The sequence below is a fragment of the Dama dama genome, chromosome 21 (genome assembly GCF_033118175.1).
Source record: "Dama dama isolate Ldn47 chromosome 21, ASM3311817v1, whole genome shotgun sequence".
Lineage (NCBI taxonomy): Eukaryota > Metazoa > Chordata > Mammalia > Artiodactyla > Cervidae > Dama > Dama dama.
In genome coordinates this window covers 33,328,523-33,351,653 of record NC_083701.1, presented here as the reverse complement: position 1 = coordinate 33,351,653, position 23,131 = coordinate 33,328,523, and the positions used below count along the sequence as shown (strand labels likewise).

The 23,131-nt window shown below is 40.7% G+C and overlaps 1 protein-coding gene across 2 annotated transcripts in view; it reads left to right on the top strand.

The window, feature by feature from the left end:
• SLCO5A1 (solute carrier organic anion transporter family member 5A1) overlaps positions 1-23,131 on the top strand; it is a 150,239-nt gene that overhangs the window by 120,192 nt on the left and 6,916 nt on the right. For both annotated transcript variants that reach the window (XM_061123454.1, XM_061123453.1), the window contains 3 exons: positions 16,391-16,550; positions 18,787-19,028; positions 21,270-21,334. In XM_061123454.1, coding sequence (XP_060979437.1) covers positions 16,391-16,550; positions 18,787-19,028; positions 21,270-21,334 — 467 coding nt within the window. The remainder of the gene's footprint in view (positions 1-16,390; positions 16,551-18,786; positions 19,029-21,269; positions 21,335-23,131) is intronic.

Here is a 23,131-nt window from a genome sequence, read left to right as displayed (position 1 = left end):
ACTCTCCATAATCTTGTTTCAGTTGGATTGAATGCTCCTTTGCATAACTTATTTCCGTGAACTTCCTTTCATAGATCTCAGTTGTACCCGGTGGTAGTTGTCTATGTAGTTATTTATTTGTTAACTCTTTTTTTGCCAGAAAAAAGTTCTTGGATAACTTCCTAGGGAAGGGTTCACAGTAAGAAAAGCTTTCTCAGTCTGTACGTTTATTAAAATGTCATTATTATTCTTTCACATTTAAATGGTATTTAGAGTGGGTACAGAATTATAGGTTAAACATTTGTTTTTCTGAGAACTTTGAAACCGTTCTTTGGTCATCTAGCATTTTTATTTGTTTACTTATTTTTGAGTTGCACTAGGTCTTTTTTGCTGCAAGTGGGCTTTCTCTAGCTGAGGTGAGCAGGGACTACTCTTCGGTGAGGTGCACAGGCTTTTCATTGTGGTGGCTTCTCTTGTTGCGGAGCACAGGCTCTCGGGCACATGGACTCAGTACTTGCTGCTCATGGGTTTTAATTGCCCTTGGCATGCGGAATCTTCCCAGACCAAGGATCGAACCCATGTCCCCCTGCATTGGCAGGTGGATTCTTATCCATTGTACCACCAGGGAAGTGCCTATTATCTGTCATTTAATGCTGAGGATACTTAACAAATTTAATTTCAGTCCAAGTTCTCTTCTCTCTGTGACCAGCTTTTGTTTGGAAGTTTTGAGGATATTTTTCCTTCAAGGTGTTTTGAAATTTCATAAGGAATGCTCTACCCTGTGATTTTGTCTTGAGAATGTCACATTCTCAGAGAGACTTTCCCTGTCTGTCCAATCTAAGGAGCTCACTCCCCCCTCATCCTTTATCATATCACCTCTCTTTAGTTTCCTCATAGCACTTGCCACTATCTGAAATTATCTTGTTTACTTGCTTTACTGTTGTCTTTTTTTTCTCTAAAATATTAGCTCCTTGAAAACAGTTACTATAGTTGCCTACAACATTTGCAGCCTCTTTCTACAGCAGGGCTTCCCTGGTAGCTCAGCTGGTAAGGAATCTGCCTACAATGCTAGAGAGCTAGTTTCAATTCATGGGTTGGGAAGATCCCGTTGAGAAGGGAATGGCTACCCGCTCCAGTATTCTGGCCTGGAGAGTTTCATGGATGTATAGTCCGTGGGGTCGCAAAGAGTTGAACATGACTGAGTGACTTTCACTAAAAAAAAAACATCTGCAGCAATGTTTGTTATGAATGAGTGGATGGATGCATGGATGCATGAATGTCTTGGCCTAGGGCTTTGTTCATTCATTGTATTAGACACTCCTGGAACTCTTCTAATCTAATACGTATGTCTTTTAAATTTTTTTTTACCTCAGGGAGATTTTCATCAATATCTTTAACTCATTCTCTCCTCTTCATTTTACCCCATGTTTTCCAGGGCACCTATTATTCAGAAGTTGGAACTTATAGACTGGTTGCCTGTATGTTTAATTTGTTCTCTCATATTTCATATGTTGATTTCTATGATATTTCTCCAAACCTGATTTTTATTTGTATGTAAACTTAAAATTTTGAGAATAATTTTTCTCATTGTTGTATTGTGAGTGTTCCCTTTTCATAACATCCTGATGTTATTTTAACAAGAGTAATATCTTCTTAGATCTCTCTATGCATATAATTCCAATTTTTTAACTTTGTTTCTTTGACTTACATTTTATCATTTAAAGGTCAATTTTTTGTTTGTTTACTCTAGGATTTACAGGTTGACAAGACTTATCTAGCATTGTTCAGGTTATATGTCCCCTTCTCTTCCCCACCTCCTCTCATGCAAGAATGAGGGAATTTTATTCTGGATTGTCTGTATCTAAGGTAGAAGCTTAGCTCTTAAAAATTTTTCCTGTTTCTTTTGAAGAAGAGCTTTTTGATGAATTTCAGAGCTCTGAATTGGGGATAAAGGTATGTGGGTGTGAGACTGGAAAGGCCCACTGATTCAGTTTCTTTCCCTCAGAACTCCAGTGAGTCCCATTGTTTTCAGCTTTGTGGTCACTTTTGGCTGCTGTTGGATTTGAGTTCAGAGCTTTGTAGAGATTCCTTGGGGCAGGCTGGCTTCTCTCCAAGGTGGTATCTGCTCATTTCACATGCCCCTTTGCTTATCCACTTTCTGTTTTCATAGAGTCTGGTGTCACTCTTTCCATTTCTCTTTGCAAGCGCAATCCCTTTGCATCATACTTACTTTTAAGTGCTTTCTCAGAAGAGATGCAAAGCAGATTCCATGTCTTATCTGCTTTTAAATTGCAGATCCCCTCAAGACTTCTAAAGCTTTTGCTTAAACCCACATCAGTCTTGCCAATCCTGAATTAACTGATTCTGGCCTCCCCAGCACTACTGGGAAAAAAATTATATAATTGTGCTGATTGGCTCCATTACAGATTTATGAGTTTCATTCTTAGCAGGCTCTCATCTTTGCTGAGCAATCCATTTACTTGGCCCTAGTCAGCTTCCTCTCCTATGTCCCATATTGGTGGTTCCATTTTTAAATATTTCTCTCTCCAAATTTTTTACCTTAACCTTACCTTGTTTTTCTTGTCAGACAACCCAGTGTGCCTTATTAGTGAGAAAACTGAGGTCCCAAGAAAGAATTCCTTGAATTTGTCTCCCCATTCCCCTCGAGTTTCTTGGTCAAAGGTAGTATTATTTTCAAAAGCAAGCACTTGTGCCATCATTTCATAGCTGTGTGACCTTGTAAAAAATAATCAAATATTGTTGACTCTTGGTTTCCTCGTATATAAAATGGAATTAATGTCCTTCATACCTGTTCGTAAACATAATGGAAGTAAAACACATGTGATTGACAGAATTAAAATACTGCAGAAGTGTAACAAATGAAAAGTCACTGTTTCCTTCCTCCATCCTCAACCTCCAGTTTCAAGCATTTAAATATTATAAACAAATGTTTGTAGCTTTGATTTTGAGGATTATGTACAGGAAGATATTTCCTAGAATCCAGCACTTAGTGTATATTGAAAAAAAGTTAGTTTCTTGGCTTTACTCCCTTCCTTTCTAGATTATGCAAAGCAACTCTTTTTTTTTCCCCCTTTTGAAATATTAATGAATGTGTGGCACCTACCTTTGTGCTGGGACATTACTTAAATAGTGATGCTAAAACTAGTAAGATGTAAACAAACATTGTAATTATCTAAATCCATGACTTATGGTTTACTTCTTCTCATTTAATTGTATTCAACAAAAATAAACTTGTTTAGAGTGCCAGGGGTTGCTGCAGTGGTCCACTCATTCTAATATTTGCAGCCTGACTTCATCAAAATTTATTAAATTGGTGAAAGAAAAACCCAGTTTCTTTGGAGAATTCCTCTGGTTCCCCAGATATTTCTAGGAAGAGAATTAAAGTTGAATGGGTGGTACAGCTGCACAGGTTTGACACTTTCAGACACTTTGTGTGAAGAATCATGGGGCCCTTTCTCCATACAGGGAATGGGCTACATTTCAGCCTCTCCTTGCTCGCTTGGCTGTGTGCAGAACATGTTCATCAGTACATGGTTGGCCTGCCTAGTAAAAAACAGTTGTGCTTGATTTTGAGCCTTGCATGTGGGATTTTTCTCCTTTAGAGCCAGTAGAGAGAGATGAAGGGAGTGGCAGTGAAGAGAGGAGCCCTTGTTAGACGGCTTAGGTATGGTGATTGGCAGTGATTTATATACACTGCTTACAATATCACTTTGCTGTATATATTATTAGCCACATGTTTCAGTTAAAGAGAGCAAGGCTTAGAGAGCCAATGATTTGCCCAAAGTCATCAGTTAATAATGAGTGGAACATAATGAAACCCAGATTATCTATTTCAGAGTTTTTGTCCTTTCTGAGCAGTACACTGAGGTGCTGTTTTACACTTTGTATTTCGTGTAAGCACACATCTAAGTGCACACATCTCCTCTTTACTCAGAAAACTGTAGAACGCACCCATTCCTTTCAGTAGCGTGCTACTACACGGCCTTGCCGCGCCCTGGCTGTGAGTGTGGCGGATTAGTTACTCGTCTCTCTGCTTGGTTCCCACATCTTTAGGGTGAGGGTATGGATGGTACGAACACTGTTGAATTGCTCTGAACATTGAATAAGGTACTTGGAGAATTCCTTAACCTCTCTGTATCTCAATTTCCTCGTAATTAAGGTGGGCTATTATGAGTAACGATCTCTTAGAATTATAGAGAGGCTAAAATGGAATAAAACCCACAATAATAAGCAACTGTTAAATAATTCTTTAACGTTATTTTTCTCATTTTAAATATGAGGAGAAAGGGATTCAGAGGGATGAAATAATTTGCTTGAAGTCACACAACTAGAAAATGATAGAGCTAGGATTTGGATTTTGAATGTGATGTTTTTGCTTATTAAATTGTCCAGAAAGAAGAAAAGAAACGTAAAGAAGGAAGCACAATATAAAAAGCCAATTCCATTTATTAAGGTTTGTATGACAAGCTCCAGGCTCACCAACATGGTGAATTTTCTGACATTAAAGCGGTGAATGACTAACCCATCTTTGAATTAGTATCAAGTACTTAAGAGATACCTATGTTCCTGGGTTGCAGCTAGGATGTTTTAGGAGGATGAACTTTTCCTGTTGAGCCAAAATGGAGTCACTGGTTTTTTTTTGTTTTTTTTTTTTTTTTGGTAGAACCTGATGTGTTATTAGTGGTTCCCTTAGAAAATTCAGATTTGATAGCCAAGATGTAGAGACGACCTCAATGGCCCATCAATGGATGAATAAAATGTTATATAAATATTTATAATATATAAATGTCATATACATATAATGGAAAATGATTTGGCCTTTAAAATGAAATTCTGTAATATGCGACACAATGGATGAATCTTGAGAACATTATGCTAAGTGAAATAAAAGAATCAGAGAGACAAATATTGTGCAATTCCACTTACAGGAAGTATCTAAAGTAGTTAAATTCATAGAATGAAAATGCAGAATAGTGGTTGCCAGGGTCTGGGTGAGGGGGAAATATGGAGTAACTAATCAGTGGAAACCACATTTCAATAAAGCAAGATGAATAAGCTTTAATGTTGATGATGCCAAAAGGAGGCATGCCCACTTCACTAAATGGCCCTGGACGATCCCTCCCACCTCACAAAACATCAGGTCTCCAATTTCCTTTATCTTCTGAATTTAGAGAAAAGTGTCTTTATAAGGGGATCCCCTGGTGGCTCAGTGGTCAAGAAACTGCCTGCCAAGCAGGAGCATGCGGGTTCACTCCCTGGGTCAGGAAGATCCCCTGGAGAAGGGAATGGCAACCCACTCTAGCATTCTTGCCTGGGAAATCCTATGGACAGAAGAGCCTGTCAGGCTTCAGTCCATGGGGTCACAGAAGAGTCAGACATGGCTGAGCGCTCACTGATGGCACACACATCTTTATGAGATAGGCAAACACTGAAAACTGTGCTAAACTTTGGTCCAAATACCTTCGGGTATTTGCTGGTCATTTAAACAGTAATATTAACTTGGTCATTCCATATAGATCCTATTAAAGATTTATTGACTTCCCTTCAAAATAAATCTTAATTTTTCTGAAAACAGTACTGATGAAAAAGGTGAGTAAGCTCTAGACATCTGCTGTATAACTTTAGTCAGTGATTCTGTACTGTACACTTAAAACTTTGTTAAGAGGGTAGATATCTCATGTTAAGTGTTCTAACCCCAAGAAGGCAAAATTGAAGGTAAAAAAAAATTCATATTTGAGAGTGTGATGATTTTTCATCATGAAAGATCCTAGTAGCTCTAGATAGTATCCTGGCCCACTTCTAACTCAAGTAATTACATCTACTTCCCTAGCACTCACAATTTCCCTGCAGTTTTAATTAAGAAATGTGGTTTGCTTTCCCTCCGTGTCAGCCGAACTGTGTTTCACACAGGTGTGTCCTAATCATTTTGTAGCCAAAAGAGTGAAAACTGTAGCGTAAGCGATACTTTGTACGCTCAGTCACTCTGTCGTGTCGGACTCTTTGCGACCCCATGGACTATAGCCCACCAGGCTCCTCTGTCGATGGAGTTCTTTAGGCAAGAATACTGGAGTGGGTTACCATTTCCTACTCCAGAGCAATACTTTATATAAACACATTACATAATGTGAGTTGCTTGCTCTTTCCCTTCAAAAATGTGTTTCAAGTGAGGTTAAGTCTGATGTCCATGTACAAAATTTTTCAACAGTACTAAGTCTTGACAAATCACTTAATAATTCTTGCTTTATTATCTTTCATTTGTCAATGTCATGTTTTTGAACTTAAACTAAAGTCTATTATATCATCTTCTGAGTTTGAGAGTTGAGTTACCAGGCCAGAATTTTTCTAACAATGATTTCTTGAGCTATGACATGATGAAGCAGCATTTTCTGTTTTCTGAGTTCAGCAGTGACTGTTGGATGGAGTGGGTCTACCTGTCCACAGGTCCAAAATCTCAGGGGTTGGAGTATGCTCCTGAAGTTACTTCTCTCAATATAGTTTTATTGTCCGAGGTTAAGACTATAGAAATTAAATACAGTCTGTTAATTCAGACCTTTGCTGAAAGGTATATTTCATCATCTTTGTCACCACTCCTGAACTTGCCATCCTGCCACTATTAATTTTAAATATTATTATTTAATTGGAGAATAGTTGATTTACAGTATTGTGCTAATTTCTGCTGTACAGTGAAGTGACTCACTTACACACCTATAAACCTTTTTAAAAACATTCCTCCATTATGGTTTATCACAGGATATTGAATCAGCATAGAGAACAGACTTGTGGTTGCCAGGGGGGAGGTGGCGGGGGGAGGGAAGGATGGGGAGTTGGGGATTAGCAGCTTGTACTATTATGTATAGATATATGTACTATTATATGTACTATAATACATATAATAATATGTACTATTATGTACATATTCGATTATGTACAGAATGGATAAACAACAAGGTCCTACTGTATAGCACAAGGGAGCATATTCAACATACTGCCACTGTTTAGATAGTATTCTACTACCAGCCGGAGAAGGCACTGGCACCCCACTCCAGTCCTCTTGCCTGGACAATCCCATGGATGGAGGAGCCTGGTAGGCTGCGGTCCATGGGGTCGCTGGGAGTTGGACACGACTGAGCGACTTCACTTTCACTTTTCACTTTCATGCATCGGAGAAGGAAATGGCAACACACTCCAGTGTTCTTGCCTGGAGAATCCCAGGGACGGGGGAGCTTGGTGGGCTGCCGTCTATGGGGTCGCACAGAGTCGGACACGACTGAAGAGACTTAGCAGCAGCAGCAGCAGCTACTACCAGCCCTTGGGTGACTAGCATTTCTAGTCAGAGCATTCCTAATTGCTCTAAGTATACCATTCAGACAATTTAACACTCTGAAGGTTTTTTTTTCTATTGCTTTTTTTGGGGGGGGTGCCGTTCAAGATCTTTTATCTATTATAACTAATTTAAAGGAAATTCCTCAAAAATAGAGAACAGTTTACTTAAAGGATCTTATAGATGTGTGTGTATAAGTATATGTATTTCTGGTTATCTTGGCTATTTCTATTATTAGACTTATAGTTAATTTCTAGCTGCAAGTATATGATTTGATCTATTTTTGGCTCTACTTGGGAGATACAAACCAAATTTGTTTTGCTTTATTTTAAGAGTATCAAGAGGGTAAAAAATATAGCAGATTTTCTTTCCAGTGAGTTTTTAAATTTTGTGACTGAGATCTAAAGATATCACAGGAACTCTATAAAATTATATAATATCTGTTTAAGCACATTAAACCTTGAACCTATGACTATTATTAAACTCAGGACTAAATTTGCCTTTCATAACCTCATATTAACATAGTCAATAGAGAATGTTTATCATGTAATGTTAGCAGAAAAAAACAGAATTTACAACACTCTGAAATCATGATAACAGTATGTTATTAAATTTAATTTGTATGCCAAGTGAAAAAAGAGTGAAGGAAAGTAATACACTAACCACATAATGGTGGATGTTTCTGGATTGTAGCGTTACTGTCTGAGTTTAATTTCATTTTTCAGTCCTTTTGTATTTTCCAAAATTTCTGCAATGAATATGTATTACTTTAAAAATAAAGGCATTTCAAGACATTGTACAGAGGATACATCATTTTATTAAAAATGATTCTGGATTTAAAGAGATGGTTTGTATAAGTTGTAGTGTTTTATATGTAAATTTCTAGTTATACCTGGTTTGAATTTGTTAACTATGAAGCTAAAAGAAGCTTTAACAGTAAAAAGAATGACTGGGTACAAGAATGGTAACGTTTATGACTATAGTTCTCGGGGAAGGATAAGCTGTCCGCATGAATTATCACATTTTCTTCTGTGTTGATTATTCTCTCTTGCCTCTTGTAGGCAAGAGGAGCATTGACAGACATTGACTGTTAGGTTTGGCCCAAGGGTCAGGGGGCCCAGTTGATAAAAAATGCACCTGCCAACACAGGAGACACAAGAGATGTGGGTTCAATCCCTTGGTTGGGAAGATCCCCTGGAGTAGGAAATGGCACCCCACTCCAGTATTTGTGCCTGGAAAAATTCTGTGAATAGAGGAGCCTGGTGGGCTGCAGTCCGTGGGGTTGCAAAGAGTTGGACAAGACTGAACTCACACGCACACGCGCACACACACACACACACACACACACACACACACACACACACTCACAGCTACTACATGTTAGGCTGGAAACTGGATCCCCATCTAGTTTTCCAACATTTCTCTGTGGGAGTGAATAAGAAAATGACATCTTTTTTGAAAAGAAAGTCCTCACGAAGGCCTTTTGTGCTCTTTGTGTTTGTGACTGTGCTACTTTTATTCCTTCCGGCTTCTACCCTGTCTAGATAAAGAAAGCACACCAACATCTCTGTGCCTGTTGTGTGCTAGGAACACAGTGGACCCTGGACATCTATTTACTCATCCAGTCTTCGCCAAGAACCCTGGCATTAGGATAGCCTGATCTCTATGACACAAATGAAGTGTCTCTAGATTTGTTTGTGGTTCTTGAGAATTCTGGATGTGGAGTTGAATACACTCTTATATTTTGGTCTTGTCACACAGCTTGTAGGATCTTAGTGCCCTGACCAGGGATTAAACCTGCCTTCAGTGGTGAAAGTACAGTGGTCCTAACACTGGACCTCCAGGGAATTCCCTAAACCAGCTCCTTCTGACTCTAACGCTTAGGCACAGTGAGAACTAAGTGCCCAGAAAGCCTCAGTAGAGGAAGAAGAAGGAGCAGAACACTCAAGCTAAAGTATAGCCACTTACACAGAACTATTGTTGTTCAGTCACTCAGTCGTGTACAACTCTTTGAGACTTCATGGACTGCAGCACGCCAGGCTTCCCTGTCCTTCACCATCACCCGAAGCTTGCTTAAACTCATGTCCATTGAGTCGGTGATGCCATCCAACCATCTTGTCCTTTGTCTTCCCCTTCTCCTCCTGCCTTCAATCTTTCCCAGCATCAGGGTCTTTTCCAATGAGTCAGGTCTTCACATCAGGTGTCCAGAGTATTGGAGCTTCAGCTTCAACATCAGTCCCTCCAATGAATAGTCAGGATTGATTTCCTTTAGGATTGACTGGTTTGATCTCATTGCAATCCAGGAGACTCTCAAGCGTCTTCTTCAACACCACAGTTCAAAAGCATCAATCCTTCAGTCCTCAGCCTTCTTAATGGTCCAACTGTCATATCCATTCATGACTACTGGAAAATCCATAGCTTTGACTAGACAGACCTTTGTTGGCAAAGTGATGTCTCTGCTTTTTAATATGCTGTTTTGCTTTGTCATAGCTTTTCTTCCAAGCAGCAAAAATCTTTTAATTTTGTGGCTGCAGTCTCCATCTTCATTGATTTTGGAACCCAAGAAAATAAAGTCTATCACTGTTTTCATTGTTTCCCCATCTATTTGCCATGAAGTGATGGAACCAGATACCATGATCTTAGTTTTTTGAATGTTGAGTTTTAAGCCAAATTTTTTACTCTCCTCTTTCACCTTTATCAAGAGGCTCTTTAGTTCCTCTTTGCTTTCTGCCATAAGGGTGGTATCATCTGAGTTATTGATATTTCTCCTGGCAATCTTGATTCCAGCTTGTGCTTCATCCAGCCTGGCATTTCTCATGATGTACTCTGCATATAAGTTAAATAAGCAGGATGACAGTATACAGCCTTGACATACTCCTTTCCCAGTTTGGAGCCAGTCCATTGTTCCAGGTCCGGTTCTAACTGTTGCTTCCTGACCTGCATACAGGTTTCTCAGGAGGCAGAATTCGTTGTGATCCACACAGTCAAAGGCTTTAGCAAGTCAGTGAAGCAGAAATAGATGTTTTTTCTGGAGCTCTCTTGCTTTTTCTTTGATCCAACGGATGTTGGCAACTCAATCTCTGTTTCCTCTGCCTTTTCTAAATTCAGCTTGAACATCTGAAAGTTCTTGGTTCACATACTGTTGAACCCTGGCTTGGAGAATTTTGAGCATTACTTTGCTAGAGTGTGAAATGAGTGCAATTGTGTGGTAGTTTGAACATTCCTGACATTGCCTTTCTTTGGGATTGGAATGAAAACTGACCTTTTCCAGTCCTGTGGTCACTGCTGAGTTTTCCAAATTTGCTGGCATATTGAATCACAGCACTTTCTTTTTTTTTTTATTTTATTTTTTTAATTTTTTCTATTTATTTTTATTAGTTGGAGGCTAATTACTTTACAGTATTGTAGTGGTTTTTGCCATACATTGACATGAATCAGCTATGGATTTACATGTGTTCCCCATCCCGATCCCCCCTCCCACCTCCCTCCCCATCCCATCCCTCTGGGTCTTCCCAGTGCACCAGGCCTGAGCACTTGTCTCATGCATCCAACCTGGACTGGCGATCTGTTTCACACTTGATAATATACATGTTTCAATGCTGTTGCAACACTTTCACAGCATCATCTTTTAGGATTTAAAGTAGCTCAACTGGAATTCCATCACCTCCACAAGCTTTGTTCATAGTGATGCTTCCTAAGCCCACTTGACTTTGGACTCCAGGATGTCTGGCTCTATGCGAGTGATCACATCATTGTGGTTTTCTGGGTCATAAAGATCTTTTTTGTATAGTTCTTCTGTGTACTCTTGCCACCTCTTTTTAATACCTTCTGCCTCTGTTAGGTCCATACCATTTCTGGTCTTTACTATGCCCATCTTTGCATGAAATGTTTCTTTGGTATCTCTAATTTTCTTGAAGATATCTCTAGTCTTTCCCATTCTTTTTTTCCCCCTATTTCTTTGTATTGATAACTTAGGAAGGCTTTCTTATCTGTCCTTGCTATTCTTTGGAACTCTGCATTCAAATGGGTATATCTTTCTTTTTCTCCTTGGCCCATTGCTTACATTAAATCACTGTTTTATTGTTGTATGTGTATGCTCAGTCGCTCAGTCGTGTACGACTCTTTGCGACCTCATGGACTGTAATCTGCCAGGCTCCTCTGTCCATGGAATTTTTCAGACAAGAATATGGAGAGGGTTTCCATTTCCTTCTCCATGGGATCTTCCTGACCCAGGGATTGAACCCATGTCTCTGGCATCTCCTGCACTGGCAGGCGGATTCTTTACCTCTGAGCCACCTGGGAAGACATTTATTGTTGTATATTACTGTAAATAAACATCGATCCTTAAGCAGTTGATTCAATGAAGATTAGGCAGCAAGCTTGCTCTTCTTTCCTGTTTTTTGTTCATTTTGATCTCCCTGTGACTGGTTTTCTGACAGCTTCAATGATGGGAGGGCATGTCATTATACCTCTCATAGTTTCCTAGGCTTTGAAATTAGTCAGTTATCTTAGTTAACCTCAGAAACTCCTCCCATCTCTCTAATTCTATTATTCCATGATTTTTATAGTAACGTGTAATGTGTGACTCAGGTTTCCAGCTTGGACCATGCAGTTATAAGGCATTTGTTAGTGAGTCCTTGTTCCTGGCATGGAAAGAACACTTACATGGACCTTGAATTAACTTGAGCCTCTTGCTTGCAAGGCTGACTTGTCGGAGATGTTTTTGTTTACTGGAAAGGTGGGACCGTCCCTTTGCTCAAGGGTGAGTGTGGATACTACAGTGCTAGTGCATTGTGTTCTCCCAGGACAGGCTCAGCTCAGCTAATAAGAGGTTGCTTGGTGTGACTCAGATTTCAACACTTGCACTATTATTATAATCCAGTCTGTCTTCTGGAGCGTAAGTTATAGTAATATCAGACATTATTATTCTTTCTTTTTAAAAATAATTAATTTATTTATGACTGTCCTGGGTCTTCATTGCTATGCACGAACTTTCTCTAGTTGTGCCGAGCAGGGGCTACTCTCTAGTTGTGGTGTGTGGGCTTCTCATTGCTGTAGCTTCTTTTGTTGAGGAGCATGATCTTCAATAATTGCTGGTAGGGGCTCAGTGGTTGCATCTCCTGGGCTCTAGAGCACAGGCTCAGTTGTTGTGGTGCATGGACTTAGTTGCTCCACGGCATGTGGGATCTCCCCAGATCAGGAATCAAACTTGTGTCTCCTGTATTGGCAGAAAGAAAGTGGAAATGTTAGTCGCTCAGTCGTGTCCAACTCTTTGCTACCCCTTTGTAGCCTTCCAGGTTCCTCTGTCCGTGGAATTCTCCAGGCAAGAACACTGGAGTGGGTTGCCATTCCCTTTTCCAGAGGATCTTCCTGACCCAGGGATTAAACCCAGGTCTCCCACATTGCAGGCAGGTTCTTTACCCTCTGAGTTACCAGGGAAGCCTGACAGTATTATTCTTAAAAATAATTTTTTTTTATCAGTGCAGCGTAAAGGATTAACTGTGTCAGCATCTTTCTTTTTTTGTGCCACTGTGGGCTTTCCCACTGCTTTTATATTTGTTGTTTCTTTTGATTTTGTTAGAACTTTTGATACTCCATCATTTCTTTGTATCAGACATCATGATCTCAGGAGAAGAGCAGGTGTACCCAAGGGTGACCTGGGACTGTGCCTTTGTTTCCAGAACTCAGGAAATCTTTGGCCTTCCTGTCATCACGTGCGTTGTGAGTGTCTATTGATGTTCTCTTTAGATTCCTTTCTCTTGAGTGAACATACCCACAAAGGAGGGGTATTTGGAATCTGTGGCTGTCATAAATGAATACAAAGCATGCTGTTAATAAGAAATTCCTTGTGACTTCTAAATAGGCATAGTAATAACCCTATTGTATGGATTTGAAGCCTGTCATTTTTAGTGACTAAGCATGCAGGCATATAAATTCCTTTCATTTGATCACAGCTTGCAATTTGGTTCTTGAAGAACCAGTGAAGAATAATGCACAAAGAATATGTTTTGTGTGACGCCAGTTAAAATAGCACTAATCAGCCTCATAATGAATCATTTGGCCTCCTTGGACATCCATTTCATCATCCGTGAAATGTGGAAATAGGTCTAGAACAGAGTTTCTCAGATCAGTATAAACTGCTGAGATTTGGGTTAGTTTATTCATTCTTGTGGGGCAAGGGCTGGTCTGGGTATTGTTGGGCTGTTTATCTATATCTATATATTTATTTATGTAAATATATATACATTTTTAAGATTTCTTTGATGTGGGCCATTTTTAAAGTCTTTGTTGAATTTGTTACAATATTGCTTCTGTTTTATGCTTTGGTTTTGTTGATCCTGAGGCATGTGGGACCTTAGTTCCCTGACCAGGGATCGAACCCACCACCCTTGCACTGAAACCTGAAGTCTTAACCACTGGACCACGAGGGAAGGCCCCTATTGGACGTTTAGAAGCAATCGTGGCCCCTACCCACTACATGTCAGTAACGTCCCTTTAGTTGTGAGGAACAAAAATGTCTCCTGACACTGCCAAAATTGCCCCTGTGGAGAACTGCTGGCCTAGAGTCACCTTTTAAAGGTATATTCAAACTATCAAATGGTATGATTCAAAATACCAAGCGTTATGGTATTGTGAACATAATAATTATGAGTGCTAAGTCACTCCAGTTGTGTCCAACTCTTTGCAACCCTATGGACTGTAGCCCACTAGGCTCCTCTGTCCATGGGACTCTCCAGTTAAGAATACTGGTGTGGGTTGCCACTTACTCCTCCAGGGGATCTTCTTGATTCACGGAGCAAGCCTGTGTCTTTTATGTCTCCTGCACTGGCAGGCGGGTTCTTTACCACTAGCGCCACCTGGTAAGCCCAATAATTAAGAGTCTTGTGATAAAAATTACTTCACTGGAGGAATGGGAATGACCAGAGTTTATTTTACTTTTTCCTCTTTGGAAGGCTTTCCTGATAAAGTTTAAATATCGCTATGAGTTTGTTCCTTTTGTTCAAATTTGATGACTCAGTTATCAAAGTGTGAGGGAGGATACAGGAGAAAAGCCTTTCAACAAACAACAGGAGACTTCTGGATGAACCGTTTCTGAACATAGTCATTAAAGGTAAATCCTAGCATATGACAGACACTCCTAAATATCTGTTGAATGAATGGATGATGAGTAGTTGGACAGGTGAATGAAATCTGCCATTTCCAGCCCATGTGGCTTTAGGAACAGTATTTCATTGAAGTGAAAGCGAAGTTGCTCATTCGTGTCTGACTCTTTGCGACCCCATGGACTGTAGCCTACCAGGCTCTGCGTCCATGGAATTTTCCAGGCAAAGTACTGGAATGGGTTGCTATTTGTGACACCTAAAAATGGTGGCAAAGGAAGGAGGTCTTTGGATGTGAGAGCTCAGAGCCCGTTTATCCTTCCATGAGTTTCCTCTGGGTACCTGCCTGCCTCTGCCTTTCCATAACCATCTCTTTACACTTCTCTCTCCAGCCCTATATATCCTTACTTGACTTTTTCAGTTCAGTTCAGTCACTCAGTCGTGTCCGACTCTTTGCGACCCTGTGGACTGTAGCATGCCAGGCCTCCCTGTCCATCACAAACTCCCGGAGTCCATCCAGACCCATGTCCATTGAGTTGGTGATGCCATCCAATCATCTCATCCTCTCTCGTCCCCTTCTCCTCCTGGCCTCAATCTTTCCTAGCATCAGGGTCTTTTCTAATGAGTTGGTTCTTCGCATGAGGTGGCCGAAGTATTGGAGTTTCAGCTTCAGCATCGGTCCTTCCAATGAACACCCAGGACTGATCTCCTTTAGGATAGACTGGTTGGATCTCCTCGCAGTCCAAGGGACTCTCAAGAGTCTTCTCCAACACCACAGTTCAGAAGCATCAATTCTTTGGCGCTCAGCTTTCCTTATAGTCCAACTCTCACATCCACACATGACCACTGGAAAAACCATAGCCTTGACTAGACGGACCTTTGTTGGCAAAGTAATGTCTCTTCTTTTTTGACTTTTTTGCTCTTTTATATTTCTTGTCTGAACTGATTTTATTTGAGTTTTTCACATTGTATCGTTTCTTTGAATCAGAAATCATGATGTCATGAGAAAATAGAACCCACTGTGTTTGCCTGTGAGTCCACATCTGCTCATTCTTTTCTTAATGCTTTTGGCAGGGCTGGGTCTTCATTGCTGTGTGTGGGCTCTCTAGTTTCAGGGGAAGGGGGCTACTCTCTAGTGGCAGTGTATGGGTTTCTCATTGTGGCTTCCCTTGTTGAGGAACACAGGCTCTCGGGCACATAGATTCAGTAGTTGTGGCGCGCAAGACTTTGTTGCCCCTCGGCTTGTGGAATCTTCTCAGACCAGGGATCAAACCCACGTCCCATGCACTGGCAGGCGGATTCTTAACCAGTGGACCACTAGGGAAGTCCCACATCTGGGCATTCTTGAGGGAAGGAGAGTTTAATTGTTCTTCTCTGGTTGTCTGAAACAAACCAGTGCTCTGATTCCTGATGATCTTCAAAAAACCACCTTCTTTTGATATTCTAGAGTCCCTTGTCTTTCTTTGATAATTTATTCCAGAGCAAAGGCTTTTGGTCAAAGGAACTTGTGTTGACAGCTCTGATTGATGGATTCCATATTAATGTCCTCATCAAGATATTATTAATTTGGTACAAAAAAAATTTCTTCCATTTTACAGTTTAACCGTAAAAGAAATCTAGGCCTCAGTTTGTTACGATATAGAGCCAAGTGTCTGCAGTGAGTGAGCAGTTTAGTTCTATGAAGGTTAGAACTTCTGAGCTCAGATTACCAAGATGGAGGGTGGAGTTGAAGCACGATAAATAATATGATACAAATGTACTAAATCTGTAGTATGGGAAAATTGAAAAATGTTTTCTTTCTGTTCTGTTTTAAAGTCATAAAAATAATTATCTAGGGTGGTACTTCATAGTACCATGGCTTTGATTTCATGGGAATATATTCTCTAAAACGGACACCTTAACATCAAGAACTGTCCTGTGAATTTTATTTTGGCAAACATTAACGGCTCATGATCTGCTTCTCTCTTAGACCCTCTCTGACCATGCCGCATAGGAATCTGACAGGAAGCTGCAATGTTAATTGTGGTTGTAAAACACATGAATATGAGCCAGTCTGTGGATCGGATGGAATTACATACTTTAACCCTTGTCTGGCTGGCTGTGTTAATAGTGGGAATGTGAGCACTGGGGTGAGTATATTTCACAAGCTCCTGTGGTATTGTTAGATTTTGTTTGCAAACAGAAGGTTTCAGTCTCCCTTTTCCAAAATCTTCAAATAAGATACAGGATATTTTCTGTCAAGGGCTTTCCAGGTGGCTCAGTGGGTAAAGAATCCTCCTGCAATGCAGGAGGCACAAGAAGCACAGGTTTGATTCCTGGGTCAGGAAGATCCCCTGGAGGAGGGCACGGCAACCCACTCAGTATTCTTGCCGGGAGAATCCCATGGACAGAGGAGCCTGGCGGGCCACAGTCCACGGGGTCGAAAAAAGTTGGACACAACTGAAGCAACTGAGCATGAATGCACATGTGCTTCTGTCAAAAACCCAGAGGAAAGGAAATTATGCAATAATTACTATTATTTTATTTCCCAGGGGTAATTGGGGTTTTTGAGTATAGTGATCTGATTCCATGTCATTCCCCGCAATGACATGGAATGACATGGATGTCCCCTAGTGACATCCTGTGCCAACCCAGTGAAACTTGAGAAGGTCGAGTGCTGGATGTCTCCTTTGCTACCCCATCAGGGCCCCTGTGATGATGGACGTGAAGGTCGAGATGACCGCAGTCTGTGCTGCTAGAAGAGAACAGGAGAGCACCTCCCCTGCTCAGAGCCTGTGAACATGGGCAGTGGCCATTTTTCATAGACTATCAATTCAGATTTTTTTTTTTAAACATTCAGAGTAAAGTTATTTCTGTCAGTTCAAGAATAGGCTATTTTGAGAATTCAGTTTGCCGTGAATTATAAATAGGCAGCGATACTGTGGGAGAAGGTTTTCTTTTCTCTGCCGTTCTTTATTGAGCCTGGTTCCATTCTTTGCATAATAACAGACTGTAGGCAGCTGCTTTCATTGAAAGGTTAAGATGCCTTTGTTTGTTCTGTGTAGGTGATATGGGATGATACCGTTGACTGCGTATCTTGGGGATGTCATATTTGATCTCTGAGTTTTAAACTATAGTGATGAATTGAGATTCCTCTTGCTGGCTCCTCATTATATAACTGGTGAGCTGCAGGGTGTGACTGAATTGAAAGGGACAATGAGACCTGCTCTTCAAATGAGGGCCATAGACCAGAGAACTCACTCACCCCCAGGGAAGGACTTAGCCACTGAGTCCTCTGGTCCGTGGTCCTCATTCATACAAAGAGGCCCACAGTCCTTGGAGCACAGGCGGCCACGCAGCTCCCCATCTTCGTATTTGTGCCTCCTGCTTCTCTGGGTGGCTGAGAGGTCACAGTGACAGTGAGCTCAGCTGATGTCCATTCAGTAAAAGCAGCATAATAGGCAGAAAGGTCAATTGGCTGTTTTGTTTGAGACATCTTTTGAGTCCCTTGTATTAGCTGGTTTCAAATGAAATAGCCAGTGATACATTCACTAGTATTGTTACTGAAGTTGTTACGGTTGCATTGTGAATTCTCTGCATTTATTTAACAGATATTTACACTTGATCCTACACTGTTTCAGGGTTTTGCTAAGCACTCTGGTGAGCACAAATAAAAATAAGGCTTAGTTCCTGTTTTCGAGGGGCTTCTCTGTTTGGAGAGCCTAAGAATGAACATCCATTGAAGCAGCATCTGATTATGACCCAACATGAGGATATGGAACATGGTTGTGCTCGTGCACATGTTGTGTGACTCATTGCGACTCCATGGACTGTAGCCCGCCAGGCTCCTCTGTCCCTGGGATTTTCCAGGCAAGAATACCAGAGTGGGTTGCCATTTCCTACTCCAGGGGATCTTCCCGACTCAGGGATTGAACCTGAGTCTCCTGCATTGGCAGGTGGATTCTTTACCACCTCGCCACCTGGGAAGCCCTTGTAGAAGATGAACGGTATAGAATTGAGTATTGAAGGCTTCTGATCAAAGTTTAAACAACCTTCAGCAGCAGATTTTGATGTTGTTAGATGCACTTTTTGAATCCTTACTGTTAAAATGAGAAAGATATTTTCTTCTCTTTTTTCTTTTTTTTGGGCTGTGCTGCACAACTTGTGGGACCTCAGTTCCCTGATCAGGGATTGAACCCTGGCCGTGACAGTGAAAGCCTGGAATCTTAACCACTAGGCCACCAGGGAAGTCCCAGAAGATGCTTTCAATGGACTATTCCGCATATTTTTAAATGCTAGAATGATTTTAGAGCCTTTTAACTCTGACGGTTCGTATGCTGAATTTTGCTGTTGATTGGCATCCAACTGATCTTTGTTATCACTTAGACACGGAACTACACAGAATGCACCTGTGTCCAGAGCCGCCAGGTGATCACGCCACCCACGGTGGGACAGCGTGGCCAGCTCCGCGTGGTTATCGTCAAGACGTACCTCAATGAGAATGGCTACGCTGTGTCTGGGAAGTGTAAACGGTCCTGTAACACCCTCATCCCATTCTTAGTGTTCCTGTTCATAGTGACCTTCATCACAGCCTGCGCCCAACCGTCAGCCATCATAGTAACACTCAGGTGAGGATGGTGTTCAATGTCTAGGTTGCGTTATACACTCAGAATTGCCAGAATTTTTATTCCAGACTGGGGACTGATGTGGTAAAGTGGTGACGAGAGCAAAATGAGATTGCCGGAAAGTGCACAGGCATTTATTTACCTGGTGATCTTAAGAGAAGGGAATTTTCCCGTGGCAGGAAGGGAAAGGAAGATGGTAACATCTCACTGGGCATCCCAGATGGCTCAGTGGTAAAGAATCTGTCTGCCAGTGCAGGAGACATGGATTCGATCCCTGGGTCGGGAAGATCCCCTGGAGAAGAAAATGGTAACCCACTCTGGTATTCTTGCCTGAGAAATCCCGTGGACAGAGGAGCCTGGTGGAGCCTGCAGTGCATGGGGTCGCAAAAGAGTCGGTCATGACTTAGCAACTAAACACCAGCAACATTTTCATACTCCAGAACTTGTTTTATTTAGATGAATTATATTCCCATAGTTCAGTGAAACTCTTTTTGGATGCCTTTGGTTCCTGAAGTCTCTACTGAAAGGTTCAAGTTCAGGAGCTGAAAGCTATGACTGTATTAGCTATAAGAAGCCTGGCCTGAGAGGAGGTGACAAGTCATTTGGTGAAGTCACTAAATCGTCCGTACGGCTAAGAATATTATCTCTGACCTTGTAGGTAGTTAATACCTCCAGGATCAGTGACCACTGTTGCTGAGCTTGCAATTCCAAATGCTTATTTCATTAATTTCACTATCATATAACATTTTGGCATTGAATCAAGGGAAGTGCAGACTAGGGAATGTAATTTTAAGTTGTTCATGCTGTGCTTTTTTTTGCCGTATTATATATCCCATTTGTGTGTGTGGTTTTTTTTTTTTTTTTTTTTTGCTTCTAAGAGGGAACATGGAGGTTACCTTAATGGAGGCTCTATTTAAAATGTTGACACCAGCACATTCAAATCAGAGTGCTAGTATTTGCAGTAAAGATGGCCATAGACCAAGGAAGGGAGTGGGCAGTGTGAAAGCATGGCCACAGCAGCTTTAGGGGCACTGGGATGCAGGGTGATGAAGGAAGGAGGAGTGTCAGTCTCCAGTCTCCCTTTTGTGCCCTCCCTGGGCTCCTTGGTAACCCAGGATTCTGGCTTCGGGTGGGATGCATCTGCTGAGACGTCTTTCTTAGCAGGGAGGTTGGGCTGCTTGCCTGCTAGTTCTGCATATTCTGGCTTCCCTCTTATGGGATGCTGAGTTGGATGTTGCTCAGCTGATGGGTTCCTTAACGGCAAGATAACAAATGGCACCCAGGAGTCCCACTGGTCCCATTGGTTTGGGACCAATCCTCAGATCCTCAGTCAGCAGATACTTATAGAGTAACAACAGTGTGTACCACACTGGGGAAATTGCTGTGAGAAAATAAAGAAATTAGGGGGAAAGGTGGCCAGCACACCGGTCCTCGAGAACTTCACATTGCATACTGAGAACCCTATGTGTATGGACTAGAAAGGATAAAGTACTTCATCATGAAAAAAATGGGAATCATTACTAACCTATTACTTTGAACTTTAATTCTACAAGAGATGTTAAATAACCAGAAAAGGGGTGCCTGTTTAATAATGTTTAAACACGGCAGATCATCAGTTGTCTTCTAACCCAAAACTTCAGAAAAGGAGCCATTTAATCTTTGCTAATACAAAATCAATAGACTCTAATCATCCTGCCATGTGGGAATTACTTGAAACTTAAGTTTTAGGAAAAAAAGAAAAAGTGAGGTGATGGGGAAGGATTCATTCTGTTTCTAACTTTTGACTTATTCCCGATACATTTTGGGACTGTTAGAAAAAAAACTTTTCTCTCTCTGTTTTTCCTTGAGAAATTGTAGAAGTAAATTTCAGCGTGCCATTCTGGAAAGTACAGGCAAACAGAAAAAGAATGCCATAGTTAGGATTACCAATTTTTTTTTTTTAGGAGTTGATTTTGCAAACTCAGAGCTGCTTCTGTACTTTCAGCCCTGAACCTTTGTCCTTCCACCTGTTATTTACACAAAAAGTGGAGTTAACCAGAGTTCTTTGGAGTCTTCACTGGGGAGACCTTTATTCAGTGATTTAGCGATAAGCGGTCTTGTTCAACTATTGTTAGTAACTTCTAGCGAATTCAATATTTTGGCCCATTATCTATGTGGTCCCTGGCCCTGCAGCTAAGCAGGTTTGACTTGACATTCATTTTCTTGAGGCCCTTATTCTAAAATATTTCTTTCCCTTCTTTGTAGGTCTGTAAAAGATGAAGAGAGGCCTTTTGCCCTGGGAATGCAGTTTGTTTTATTGAGAACACTTGGTATGTTCCTAAATTTCCCACAGTGCCTTTTAGTTCCTCTTTGCAGATGCCAAATTTTCACTGTCCTTTAAAAATGTCAAGTCAGATCATTTGTAACCATTCGTACTAGCTAGGAGTTCACACGTTAGTGGGCAGGCGCAACTTCCTCATTTTCTGATTTGAACCCAAAGCAGACCAACTCTGTCGCTGATAAAACAAAACAAAACTGACTTCTGATCGGTTTCTCTTTCACTCTGAGTATGCACTTGGACTAAATTCCCCAGAGTTTTGTACAGTAAGAAATCTTGAACCAAGAAACTGTTGTGGGCTTACAGTCCAGGTGTTCCTGTCCCTTTTGTGACTTTGTAACATGAAAATGATGGGAATTAGTGCTTACTTTGTGTGTATGTGTGTCGAAAAATTTCAGTTCCTTACTTCTTTCTAGTAATTGTACTGGACTGGGTAAAGAGTATGCTGATCAGATTTTCTGAGGAAAAGAAATAAAAAATTCTAAATGAAAAAAAAGATGTCCAAATTGATATATAGGGACTAAGCTTTACTTAGTGGCTCAGTGGTAAATAATCCACCTGCCAATGCAGGAAACACAGGTTCAAGCCCTGGGTCGGGAAGATCCCCTGGAGGAGGAAATGGCAACCCACTCCAGTATTCTTGCCTGGAAAATTCCATGGACAGAGAAGCCTGGCGGGCTGCAGTCCATGGGGTTGCAAAGAGTCAAACATGACAGCGACTAAACAGCAGCAAGATTTCTTGTTAACAGAGAAGCTTGTTAGTGCTGTGTCAATGTGGTAAGTCACAGAGTTTATTTGGACTCGAAGAACATCCTTCTGACTTCTACAAACATTGCATCACCTGTGATGTCTTGGGACAGTGACTGGGGAGCAGTGCGTGAAGTGCTCCGTCACCTTGACTGACTTCAGTATATTTTTATGTGACTTCCTCATTGTCAAACATATTGTTTGCTTTCTTAAGGGGCAGTCTGTCATTTTCTTCAGCTGTTATTTTCCTCAGTAATCAGTATCATCATCCACAGGACAAAAAAAAATCTTTTTTTTAATTCAAATTGCTTATTTAAATTTTGAAGGGTGAAACATTTTAAACATTTAAAAATCATCTGACCCTTGGCAACAGGAATCCTCTCTGGTATTTCTTTTTTGTCTAATGTTGTGGTTAATGCCCCAGACCAAGAGTGAGGACTTGTCAGTGGGCATCATAGGCTTCTAGTGCCTTGAATTGAGTGGCTTATTTTTTTTTTAAGAATTTCAGATTTTAATCTAACTTTTTTGGGGGGAAGGTGCCATGCCACGTGGCTTTCAAGATCTTAGTTCCTGGGTCAGGAACTGAACCCAGGGCCATGACAGTGAAAGCGCAGAGTCCTAACCACTGGATGTGCAGGAAACTCCCCTCCCTAATTACACTTTTATCGATGGAAATTTTTATGTCTACAAATGTATTATTGCTCTTGTTTTAACTTAATAAAATCTTTTGTAAAATTCTTTTTTTTTTCTTTTTAGTTTGTATTGGAGTATAGTTGATTAACAAAGTTGTGTTGGTTTCAGGTGTATAGCAAAGTAATTCAGTTATGAATATACATGCATCTGTTCTTTTCAAAATTCTTTTCCAAGTTAGGTTGTTATCTAATATTGAGCAGACATAAAAATGTGTTCTTGCTTTTTAGACATGTTATATCATAATATGTCTAATAAGTAATACTTTAAAATAAACATCATAAAATGTCTAAAAGCCAAAGCACATTCTGACTGAGCCATGAAGTGAAAGATTTAAAGTAGTAGTGAACAT